The 12,903-nt window shown below is 45.0% G+C and overlaps 1 protein-coding gene across 1 annotated transcript; it reads right to left on the bottom strand.

Annotated features, from left to right (window-relative positions):
• Positions 1-2,952: 2,952 nt before the first annotated feature.
• Positions 2,953-10,407, bottom strand: LIG4 (DNA ligase 4). Its single transcript, XM_080799479.1, has 2 exons — positions 10,267-10,407; positions 2,953-6,798 (listed from the first exon to the last, which is right to left on the bottom strand). Exon 2 carries the CDS (start codon positions 6,768-6,770, stop codon positions 4,035-4,037), a length of 2,736 nt encoding a protein of 911 aa, XP_080655605.1. The 5' UTR covers positions 6,771-6,798; positions 10,267-10,407; the 3' UTR covers positions 2,953-4,034.
• Between the last annotated feature and the right edge of the window lie 2,496 nt (positions 10,408-12,903).

Here is a 12,903-nt window from a genome sequence, read left to right as displayed (position 1 = left end):
ACCTATATCTCTCCCTCCCACCCAAATCTGAGTATTTTACAAACACCCCCCCCCCAATTTTTGTACTCCCCATACCTGTTATTTATTCTCTTCCCTCTGCCAGGAAAACCCCTCTATACCACTATGTTTGAAGGAATTCAACTTATGGTTCCAGAATTCACTCACTTATTAACCCCCACTGGCAAAATTAAACTCCTCTGTAGAAGCCCAGGTAAGAGCAGCAGATAAAAGCTGGAGGCGCCGTTCTGTGTGTTGGGTGCTCTAATTCTGTCCTCAAACATTCTGGGTGAGATAGATACCGTTTCCATTTGAAAGTTTAGAAACTAAGGTTCCAAGAGGTTGTGATTTGCTCAGATAACACAGATAATTGGTGGCAGAACTGGAACTGAGCCCAGGATAACTAAATTCTAAAAGCTTGTATTCTTTTCACTACGGCATATGGCTTTCCAGGGAATCCATCTTTCCTTTAACTAGGAAAGCACTTATCTTTTGTATTCCAATTATCCTTCTCTTTTGGTACTCTGTGTTCCTTGAAAGCAGAGGCTGTCTTTTTCTCTTCCCTTCCTTCCTTCCTTCCTTCCTCTCTTTTTTCTTTCTCTCTCTTTCTTTCTTTTACTCATATGACTGTCAAAGAAAGTATATGTTGGTTGAAACTGAAGGTGATGGTTTCTAGAATAGCTCTAGTGCTCAGGGAATTCCATATTGATGTTTCAAAGCTATGCTCAGCCTATTTCCCCCAGAGTGAGAATTCCAAGCTTCCCAGTCAGCCATGCTCACTGCAATGTCAGCCAAAGGGCACGACTATGAAGCAGCTAGGGTAGCCACCTGATTTTCAAAGAAGATGCCACAGCCTAAAGATATGAACTCACTCACGATGGTGCTATGTCATTAGGGATGCAGAAAAAGGTAGAGTTCTTGAAAGGCAAATATCTCATCCTGCTTTCTGGGAAGAGCCCATGGCCTTGGTGAAGAGCAAAGTAGGCTTTTCCATCTGATTCAGAGGAGTTATTCCATTAATATTTATTGAGTGACCGATCACAACAGTGAATGAAACAAACCATGTCTTCAATCATGGAATTTGAATTCTAGCAGTAAGAAATAAAGATTCAGCGCCTTGGAAAAAATAAAGCAGAGTGAAGGGATAGTGCATGTTGGGGATGTGAGTGGGGCAAACTAGGAGACCGGAATGAAATTGAAAGGCAAGGCACACAGACCAGTGAGACTGCGGCACGGTGAGCAAGGGTGTCCTGATAGGGAGTCAAGTCCGAGAGCTCACAGAAGATACGTCACCGGGACCAGGTCCAACAGGCCGTTGATGAGGCTTTGGAAGTTATGTGATGGGGATTCAGCGGTTGTGACCAGTGGAGGAAAAACGAATTGACTGCATCTTTAAAAGGAAAAATGGTGTCGTGCAGAGCACACAGTGATAACAGTGCAAAATGGGAAGGTGACTGCAGTCCGGTGAATGGAAGGGGAAGACGATGGTGACTGGGGAGCGTGCTGAGAGGTCATATTCGGGATTATTTGGAAAGTCAGGCCAACAAGACTTGCTGTGTCTTGGAAACATGAGAACGGGAGTGGTGGGGGACAAGGATGGCTCCCCTGACCGGGGGGTGAACAGACACACCACATGGTGAGGAGGAGACCGCTGGGAGAGAGCCTAAGTGTATTCAAGAAATCCAGAGCTCTACACAGAATACTTGTACATTAAATTAGGTAATCCATGATTGCAGAATAATCCAGAGGTCTGTAAATATGAAAAAGATGGATCACGGACAACTGTTCACACTGAGCCCTGTGCATGTGCACGCTCATTATACTGTGCTCTCTTGCAGTTTAAGATTTTGCTATGATAAATGTAGTTAGACACATTAAGTATGAGAGGCTCATTAGACTTCATGTGGAGATGTTATGTGGCTATCTATGTGAACTGGAGTTCAGCAAGGAACTTGGGGCTAGAAGTCTGTGAGCGGTTATCAGCATATTTGAAGCCAAGGGATGGGATGAGAATACTTACGGAGCGAATGAAGATAGAGAATAGGTCCCGTACTAAGAAACTGAACTCTCCAACATTCCGAGATGAATGAAAGGTATTTTACATATCAAATTTACATAACTGCATATCAATTTACTAAAAAATACATAACTTTGAATCAGCAATTCCGTTCTAAGAATGTTTAAGGAGGAAACAGGACTAGACTATGCAGACCGTGATACAGATTTATCACAATGCTTACTAGGAAAGTAAAAATGTGCAGTCAGGGGATGGTGCAAGGTCATACAATCTGTAAGTCTTACAATAACGGCCCACCTGAATACATTACACTCATTCAGTGGAATTGTGTACAACAGTTTAAAGTGATGCAGACATATTTTAGTGACCTATAAATTCTCCCACTGAGAAAAGCTGATCAAATGAAGCATTACATTTTTATCTTTATCTGTTACACTGTAAATAATGCATTTTGCACTTCCCACACTATCAATAACCCAAAATAGTGAATGTTACTATTTTTGGTGGTAAAATTATATACTTTCTCTCCTATTTCCCTTACTGGTATCTGTTTTATAGTTTTTCTCAATGGGTATTATAAAAATATATGTTTAAAAATTTTTTAAAGTGTTATTTATTTATTTGAGAGAGAGAATGTGTGTGAGAGAGCACAAGCAAGGGGAGGAGCAGAGGGAGAGGGAGAAACAGGTTCCCCAATGAGCTGGGGGGCTCAATCCCAGGACCCTGAGATGATAACCTGAGCCAAAGGCAGACACTGAGCCACCCAGCTATCCCACAAGTTTAAATTTCTAATAAAGTTCAGTCAGTAATACGAAATACAAAGGACCTCAAGTAGGAACCTGATTTGAATTCGTGAAAAATTATATCAATAACAAAATATGTCTGACTGAAGTAAGTACTATGAATTGTTTTAAAATAAATACATCATAAATTTTAATAGTATATTAAATATTTTATTTAAATAAAGAAATATAACATTTGTTCCACTGTTTTGATAAAATTTCAAATTATTTACAAATAATAATAATAATTCCTCGGGTACTATATTTCAAGTATCGCAAAGCTGTCACGAAAACATATTTTTCAAAATGAACAGACTGCATTCTAAAATATAGTATATAAATCCAGACATAATACATATTATGCAAAATTAAATAATCTAGGGATAAAATCATTTTAAACAGAGCAATTTACACCTCTGTAATGGAAGTTACAACACATATGACATCTTGACATGTACTCAATGGATTACATCTAGGAAAACCACTCCCCGTGAATACGTTATCCTGGAGTACAGTTCATGTGAAAACATTCTCTTTAAAACATACTCTGTTGTAGAAAAAAAAAATGTGGGCCAAGTACTTTAAAACTTCAAGTTTCTTTTAATTAAATTCATCTAATTTTAAGTTATTTCTCCTAATTTACCTAATGACATCAACAAGGTTTTATTCATGAGCTTGCCCTTAACCTTAAAAAATAAATTTGTTTACATTTCACACTTGAAAGAATGTTAGCCTTCAATTTAAAAGAAATATTTTTATAAATCCGATTATAGCAATTCTGCTTCTTTCTTGTAATGTTTTAATTAGATAAAAACTGTTAAAATTTTGACCTCAGAAAATCCACTTAGATCAATACTTTTAATGACTCTAAAAGCTCATGAATAGCTAACTAATATTTGAGTCAAAATTCTCAATTTCTATAGGGATATTATATAAATGTCTCTTCTTTAAACTTTATTTCATCTTGGTTTTAAAAGTCACTAAATACCACACAGCTAAAAGAATTTTTTATTTCATGGCTTTGGTCCATTCAGTGTCTTATCTATCTCATATATTTAAATTGTTTTTCTGTATCTCATAATACTGTTTAAATTTTAAGGGATTAAAAATAATCTGTATCTCATAATACTGTTTAAATTTAAGGGATTAAAAATAAAATATAGTTGAATTTTTTATCAGGACCCCTTGTCACAATGAGGCCACCGGACCACAGGCTTTCCTCTGCAGAAAAGCCAGCTTTAAACCAAATACCGATTTTCCTCCTGCAACTCACACTTGTCTATTGAATCAGTGACCCAATCTTGTTGCAGGATTTTAAACTTTCTCTTAAGAGTTCTTCGAAAAGCTTTTAAATCTGCCACACGCCTCTGATCCTCCCCAACGATGACATGAGACACTCCCTGAGCTAAATGAGAAACCACTTTGGCTCCATGAAACCGAAGCTCCAAAGCCGTAACGGCTAATCTTGTTCCCTGGACGCTGGTACTCAAGTCATTAATAACAGCATACAAGTCCACATAAATAACGTAGTGTCGAAACATACTGAGAGGGCAGCGGTCCCAGGAATACCGGTGCTCTAAATCGGCCATCACAGAAGCCATTTCTCCAGGAGCTTGTGCGCCGGAATTTTTAATTCCTGAGAACACTTCCTTCAGTCGGTTCAAATCCGTATCAACGAAATAACTGTCACCGTAACAATCGTATTCACGGGCAAAATGCTCCTTTGTCGATGGGCACATGTGAATCATAAAGCGAGGCTGCCACGGCACACAGCTTTTGGTCTTAAAACACTCCAACAGCCACTCGGGCTTGACAACATCATGTTTGTCTGAAGAAATTATGTTTTTCACTCTGATGTTCTCGGACCCTGCAATCACGCAGTACGTGTCTGGGCCTGGATTCTGTACTATGTAACCACCAAATTCTGCAATTCTGTTCTCCAGATCGGGCTTCGGATGGCTGTCCGTGCCGCTCATGACACAGAACTCCACGTCTTCAAATATATTAGACACTTTGTTTACATGAGAAAGGTTGGGTGCTTTTAAGTGCTCGATAATTCCAATAACTTTCTTCATCTTCGGGGCAGCTTTCCGCTTCTTTTCGTGTGGCTCATCGCCGTCGCCGACATACAGGTGTTTGGAAGCCAGCTTCCCCGACGCTTTCCCGCGAAGCTGCTCCAGCCCGTCCCGGGTGGTGCATTCGTGCCACTCTTTGTCTTCTCTGATCCTCTCGATTCGCGGAAAACGCAGTGTGCAGCCAGTTTTATACATCTCACTGGGGACGATCTCTGTGGCCTTAACCTGAACAATGACAGAATGACAAGGCTCGATGTACACCTCTGGCTTCTCCGTTCCACATAAAATGCTGCTCGGTGGAGCTTTTCTATGGAAAGGCTTCCAGTGTTTGGCCAACTTCAAACCCAGATCGTACAGTTCTTTCATGGTGTAACCCGAACCAACACGGCACAGGGTATGAAACACCGATGGTTTTTCACCAGGAGGAGGCGTCTCTGCTACAGCACATAAGAAATGAGACATCATCCCCCCTCGTGAACCCTTACCCCAGTAGCCCCCGACGATTAAGATGTCCAGCTCATCCACCAGCCCGTCCACGTACTCTGGTTTAATCTTCAGCCATCCTTCGCCTCTTTTGTCTGGCTTGTAAATCGACAGAGGATGTTTTATCATGATTCCCTCTTCCCTCTTATCTATTGCTTCATTCAAAGCATCGATCACTTCTTTCTGAGTATGAGCTTGTGTCTTCTGCACTATTTCTATCCTCCCTGGTATTGGTGTAAAAACACTGGTAAGAATCTCATACCTCTTTTTCAGGGTCTCACGTCCTAGCTTTTTATTATTAACCATCAGTACGTCAAACACACAGTAACAAGTCTGTAGATCAGAATCCTCCACCATTCTTTTGATATCAAACTTAGTCCCCTTTTGCATGAAAGTCTGTGTGTTAGGGTTGAAGGCCATCATCTCGCCATCCAGGATACAGATCTGTATGTCTGTGTTGAACGCACTGTGAACGAACGGTGTAAGAGAACCTTCCTCTGGAGATCTGCCGAACTGATCCGTGTAGTTAAATCCATTTCGGGAGAAGTACTGGTACTCCCCACCCTGCTTGTGCATTTGCATGCGCTCCCCATCTAGCTTGGTTTCGATGTAGAAGCTCTGGTGTTTCATGTCCTTCTCGATCCGCTCAATGTCTGCTATAGCAGCCAGCATTGGTTTAAAGGCTGAGAATAAAGTGATGGAAATGTCACTGAGTCCTACGGAAGGATCATGCAGCTGCCTACAGACTTTTTCCAGATCTGTGGTGACGTTATGCAACTCGGCAGCATCATTATGGAAAACAGAAAATACGGACTGTTCACTGAAACCGAGTTTTAAGTCCTTCACAATCATCCGTATAAGCCACTTCTGTTCCAGTGCTGAACTCTGACTTATTAGCTGAAGCAGACTCTTCTTTATTAGGTCCTTTCTTCTGGCAGAATTATTGCTGGCAATTGAGTCCAAAATGTCATTTACCTGCTGTATGGTTAAACTTCCTTTCTGCAAACATCTTGGTTTCAACACAAAATACGCAATTGTTGCAAAGTCACCAGCATCTCCACGAGTTCCGGTGGGCGTTCTGTAATTTAAAAGTTTAAGGGCATCTTTTCCTCCTTTAGGCAAATTAAGCAATTCGATATAAAGCTTAGCAAGCATGGTTTCCTTGATGCCATATGCCATTCTTTCTCTCTCCAGCTGAGGAAGAATAAGTCTCATTGCTGGATAAAAAGAGTCTTTGACATCTTTTTGGTTCTTATGAAGGGCATCGTGAAATCTTCTCCAAGAATCTAAAAATTCCCTGAAGTGTCTGATTTTTTCTGCTCGTCCTTTACTTCTCTGTATTCGTTCTAACGTTGAGCACAAGTCTGCAAAAGGAACGTGAGATGCAACAGTCGGTGAAGTCTGCGAGGCGGCCATGGAGGCGATGGTGAATTCTCTGGCTTAACTAGGAAGGTGAAAAGAGAATAATTTTCAATAAAAGACAAAATTCAACTAAAATATTTCATGTAAAGACCTTACAGACAGTGTCTCATTCGTGATCAATGCTTGCTGAACGAAACCAAATTAATGCTAGAAACTTGTCTCTTTTCAATCTCTATATTTAATGAAAATCAACTATTTTACTTCCATCCTATTTAGAATTTATTATCAAAAGTATCGCCAGCCCCTTTCTGTACACTTACAATACTGAAATTGACCACTTTGTCTTTCTCCCTAAGTTCCAACTTCTATTGAATTAATGACTCCATTCCTCATTTAGCTCATCGTGCAAAGGAATAACACAACCACAAAAACAAGGCTCAATTCATTTCATTTCTGGGCTTCTGAGGTAAGGCCTTTCTTGACATTTCTCCTCCTCTTCTGTCAGACGACCATAGAGCATCAAAAATAGGCGTTTTTAACAAATCGCTGAATTGAAACTTGGCTTTGCGGGTACTATAGGAGTTCACCCCAAAAACGTATCTTCTCTTTCAGCCAAACAAAGCCCATATCTGTGTTTACTTTCACTTCACTGTTAGCAGAGCCAAATCACTCCAGTGCCCAAAACCCAACTCAGAACACCCTTCCTATGAAATCCTTACTTGACCTACCTCTTTTAACTCTATTTTATCATAGCTACTCAATGGCTTTAGCAACTTAAATTCATTAGTACACTTTTCTGTTCCTATTCGCATGCAACTACCCCCCAACAATTCACTGACTACATATGCACCAGGCACCATACTGTTTCTGCCTTAAGAGAGCATGCATTCTGGGGCACCTGGTGGGGGGCCTCAGTGGGTGCAGCATCTGCCTCAGCTCAGGTCCTGATCTCAGGATCCTGGGACTGGTGCTGGATGCTTGGACTCCCTGCAGCAGGGAGCCTGCTTCTCTCTCTCCCTCTGCCACTATCCTGGCTTGTGCTCTCTCACTCACTCTCTCTCTCAAAAAAAATAAATAACATCTTAAAAAAAGAGAGAGCGAGTATATATTCTGTAAAGAGAAAGGGGATCTAATGGGAACTAATTATAAAATGCTAAGTGTTTTAACAAAAGTAAAATGTCATGAGACAGCTTTTCACTGAAGCATCTTCTTAAGTCAGAGAGGAAATAACAGGTACCTTGCTCGGTTATGGTCTAGATTGTTTCCCAAAGTGATCACCACAACTGTGAAATTTCTTTGAAGTTTTAAATATTCATGCAAATTTTTTAGGGGGCATGAGCAGAGGGAGCAGGAGAGAGAGAATCTTAAGCAGGCTCCTTGCCCAGTGCAGAGGCCCCCGCGGAGATCCATCTCACACCGTGAGATCATGACCTGAGCTAAAATCAGGAGTCAGAAGCTTCACCAACTGAGCCACCCAGGCGCCCCAGCAAATTCTATTAGAATCTATAAGATATCAGAGCTACTATATGATTTACACTATGTAACATTAAAATCAACTAACTTTTCCAAAAAAGACTTCAAGTAAAAATGTGCATTCCAGGAATATAAACTGTGTCCTATTTTGTGGTTTTAGACACCTCCTGGCACATCCCTGTGTCCCCTAGAGAGCAGGGAGTCAGAGCAGGGAGGAGGGAGATCCCAGAGAGGAGGGAGGGAGGAGGGAGATGCACTGTACTCTGAGACCAGGAGATTCCGCATGGCAGCAAACAAGACAGCACACACTACGAGCACAAGGCTGCACTGTCTGATACCTGGCACAAGAAATCCCATAGGTGGTTATGGTACCACTGTCACTACACTGCCGGTCCCCGGAGGTCAGGAGCAGTACTTTGTGTCAGTAGTGCCTGGTACACAGTAGGTTTGTTTGTGGAGTGAATTACGGAGCGACTAGAGTTGAGCTCCTGGAGAAGCATAGTAGCAAAGGCCAGGGGCTGGTCATACATCGCACAACCCTCCCCGCCCCCAGCCCCACTATGTCTCATGGGATTCAGTTTTGTGAAAAACATTTAGCAGCTATGATTGCACTGGGAAAGTTCCACAACAGCCATTTGGTGGCCTTTGGGGAAAAACGCCACACTTCTCAGCCCAACGCCTGATAAAGGAAACTCAGCTTCTATAGAGTCAGTTACACCATGAGACAAAACCCATGAGACACCACGTTCCCCAGACTTGTATCTTTGAATACAGTGACTGCTTCCTCGGTCTCATTTGCATAACTGACTGAACGCCTGGTTAGATCTGTTCACTGTCTACCTCTCAAAACGCGCCCCCTCAAGCCAGTGCATTATGGGATATGCTATGCTTACAATTCATATACGATATACACGTAAAACACAGAATATTAAACACTTCTTGGAATGTTTGGGATGGGTATACAGTTTCTGATCTATCTGAATATTCTACATGGTCTCAGTTTCCCTCAACAAGTTCCAGGAAAAGACTCAAATTACTTTATACCAACACTGAAATCGACCTTACACATGTATGCCAAAACTGCTAAAAATATAACAAGGGTCCCAGAGTTAGGATGAAATGAAGAGACAAATGCTTTTACTCCTTAAAATATACAAGAAAATCGCTTCTCAGCCTTTTGGCTCAGATCAAGTGTCAAATTGCACAGGAAAATAAAAATTTGTACAAAAAAGTCAACTATTAGGATTTCCATTAAACATTAAACATAAAAGGATTTCCTTTTAAACATTCTCTAATTTTATTGTCTGGATTCTGAGGCTGTTAGCCGACGTTTTAGGTTTGTGAAAACAACTAAACAGTGTGTGGTTAGGGTTCGGGCCCTAGAGTCCAACCAGTGTGAGTGGACCTGTGGGCTCCCCCGTTAACAGCTGGGACATGGGCCAACCCCATACCCTCCCAAAGACTGAGTCCCCCTAAGTGTGAAGCGGGGTTGACCACTGGAAGGTAAGAAGAGGAGGCGTCAGACATCCGCACGAAGTGCCAACACAGGACTCGGCAGCCCGCAAACCCTGATGACTCCAGGACCGCGCCGCCGGCGGAGGCAGGCAACATTTAAAATGCTTTATAACGGATTAAGGACACACGGGAGGGGCGCGCCCCGCTCTGAGGGAAAGCAGCAGAACACGCAGAGGGCGGACACCACGAGGATCACGGGACACTAACTCAGTACAACACAGTAACGCTCGTCGTCGACCAGCCGCTGCCCTGCTGTCCTCCGGCGACACGACCGAGCCTACGAGCGGGCCCGGGCTCCGGGCGCGCGACGGCCCGGCCGCCTCCCCTGACGACGCGAGGGCCTCCCCGGAGCGCCCCCTCCCCCAGCCGCCGCACCCGGGGTCGTCTCGGAAGCAGTCGGCGGTGGGAAGAGGCCAGGAGGCGGGAGCCCGGAGGCTGACGAAGGACGGGCTGAAGAAGAGAAACGGGCTCCCGGGCGTCCGTCCGGCTCCCCCGGGGCCACACCACGCCCCCGCCCTCGCCCCGATCCCGGCGGACGCCGGCGCGGGGACGGTCCCGTTACCTCTCGGAGCCGAGCGTCCCCGCGGGCCTGGGGAGGACGAGGTCCCGGCGTCAGAATCCGCGACCGCGGCGTCGCAGGGGCCAGCGCGGCCCGGGAGGCGGACGCGGGCGGCCCGAGAACCCCGCGCCGAGGGAAGGCCGCCCTCCGGCGCAGCGCCGTCCCCGAGGGGCGCGGGCCCGCACCTGTGACCCCGCCGGGGAGGGAGCCTGAAAGACTTTCCGTCCGGAAACAAGAAAAACGAACTTTCAAGACCAAAAGCTTTTGACGGGCCGAGAAGACGGAGGGCGCCGCCCGCCCCGGTCACGCCAGCTCGGCGTCCGCCCGCCGGCTCGCCCCGTGGACTCCGCCGCCCCCGCCCCGCCGCGCCGCCGTCCGACCGGAAGCGGAGCCCCGGGTGCGGTCACCGAACCGGAAGCCGCCGGCCGAGGGCTGTTCCACCAGCTGCTCCCGGCGCAGACGCAATCGCCCCTGAAGGCCGGGGTGGGGGGGGGGGGCCGGGTCCCTGACGTCATGAAGATGATGAGAGCGGACGCCGTCACAGCTCCGGGCCGTGACGTCATAGGGATGATGTGTGCAGGCGCAGTGGCGCTCGGGACGGGCGCGCCTTGCAAGGTTGCGGAGGACTCCAGGGAGCCCTGGTGTCAGTGTGACTACAAGCAAGTCCCGGTCACCTCCCAGAGCAGCAGGAGGTCTTCGCAAGTGGTTGACCCAAGAGTGGGTTCCGTCTCCGAGCGACAACCGGGAGCACCTTGTGTACTGACCCTTACTTGGACTGTGAACCTAGTCCTCTCCCTGCTCGGCCTCATAGAGTTCTGTTCTCTGTGTGTAGACAGTGGTACCAACACTCATCTCACTGGTTGTTGTGAAAATGCCCAGATTTGAAAAGGGCATCTTCCCTCCCAAAATGTCTATTTCCTTTAAATGGAAAAATAAGCTTTTGCAAAATTGCCTAAGGCTGTCCTTTCCCATTTGTTTCTCAAGATGGTACAACTCTGGTGTGAGTTCTTGTCTCTTAATACAGAAATAATACATAACTCATACAAATACATAATATATAATTCTTAATACAGACATAAAGATTTGCATGCCCAGAAATCAACTATGGGCTCTTCTAGTATCTGTTCGAGGATTCCAAATAAAAGTACTGGGCAAACCCTGATTCAGCACGGATACAGTAACTGTGCTAGGCATTCAAGATTGAGAGAAAACAAACTCAGTCCTTATGTTCCAGGAGCGGTTGATTTCCACCAGTGTTTTGTTATGGTTTGTCTTCTTTCATGGAGAATCGAGAAATTATCCATGACGATGGGGGAAACAACTTTTATAATTATTCAACTTAACTATCAATTTGTTTTGGAGTAGCACCCAACAGTGTTGGGAGAGGACCCCCCCCCACAGTTGCCCATCTTATGAAAGGGCATTTGTCTGTGCACGTTTGCACCTTGTTCAGCATCAACTGAGCTCCTACAATGTCAGAGTTTTCACTCTATTTTTCATACAAGAGAAGAACCAAGGATTATGAAACCAAACTCCAAATTAATTCAAATCTTAATCTCCAACTCACCATGATATTTTAGCCTTTCTAATGCTTGGTTCAAAGATAATCAGGGGTTTTTCATTAAGTATTTTCTAGAGGTGCTGTGATTATTACTTTATTTATGTCAGTAGTCTCCCTTAGTGCCTGGCATTATTGGTGACAGATAACAGGAAGCTATTATCAGAGCCTTTGACCTGGACCTCTCCATCTGATGGAGGATACATGTTTGTCTGTTGTTTTTAAATATGAAATATCCTTTGTATATATAAAATAGGGCACGGAGAATGGGGAATGACTGAGGGAGGGGGACAGATTCCGTAGAAAACCAATTTAGTGCCTAGAAGGGCTGATAGTGAAGCTAATGAGGGATGCCTGGGTGGCTCAGTCGGTTAAGCCTCTGGCTCTTGGTTTCAGCTGATGTCATGATCTCAGGGTGGTGAGATGAAGCCCTGAGTTGGGCTCCACGCTCTACAGGGAGTCTTTTTGAGGATCTCTCTCTCTCTCTGTCCCTCACCCCACTTACGCTCTCTCTCAAAATAAACAAAATCTTAAAAAAAGAAAAAGAGCGAATCTAATGAAACACCAGCTTTAAGGGCCCATTTGTGCGGCCACTTCCCAGGACCTGGGCTCTCGCATGTTCCTCTGGTCTTGCTTGTGCTTTTGTAAAATTTGCAAAAATAAGATAAATTTTGCATTCTTTTCCTTTGAAAGTCCCTCTAGTCCCCCCAGGTTCAGGCCTCTGATAGAGGTAGGAGAGGGCAGGGTTGCGGGAAACAGAAACAACGTGAGCTATGCACGCATCAGGGGAACACACTCTAACACCCGGTAACTCTCCCAGGCAGACACGAGTTCTTATGTAATTAATACTTATTTGTGGGCACGCTTAGAACTGCGTCCTGAAGAGAAGACTGGTGCGTTACCAACACTCACCATGAGGTCCTCGGATGAGGGCGGAAGGCCTCCAGGGACCCCCGGGCGGAGAAGCCGCCGGGGAGCGCCCCGCGAGCTCCCGCACGCCGCGGGCCCAGCTCCAAGGTATCTTGTCCGCGCGGGCCACCGTCGCGGGGACTCCCGCGACTGCGGTTTGTGCGCATGCCCGG

Source organism: Martes martes, assembly GCF_963455335.1.
Source record: "Martes martes genome assembly, chromosome: 3".
Taxonomy (NCBI): domain Eukaryota; kingdom Metazoa; phylum Chordata; class Mammalia; order Carnivora; family Mustelidae; genus Martes; species Martes martes.
Note: the sequence above shows the minus strand (reverse complement) of the source record. Positions and strands in the feature narration are given on the sequence as shown.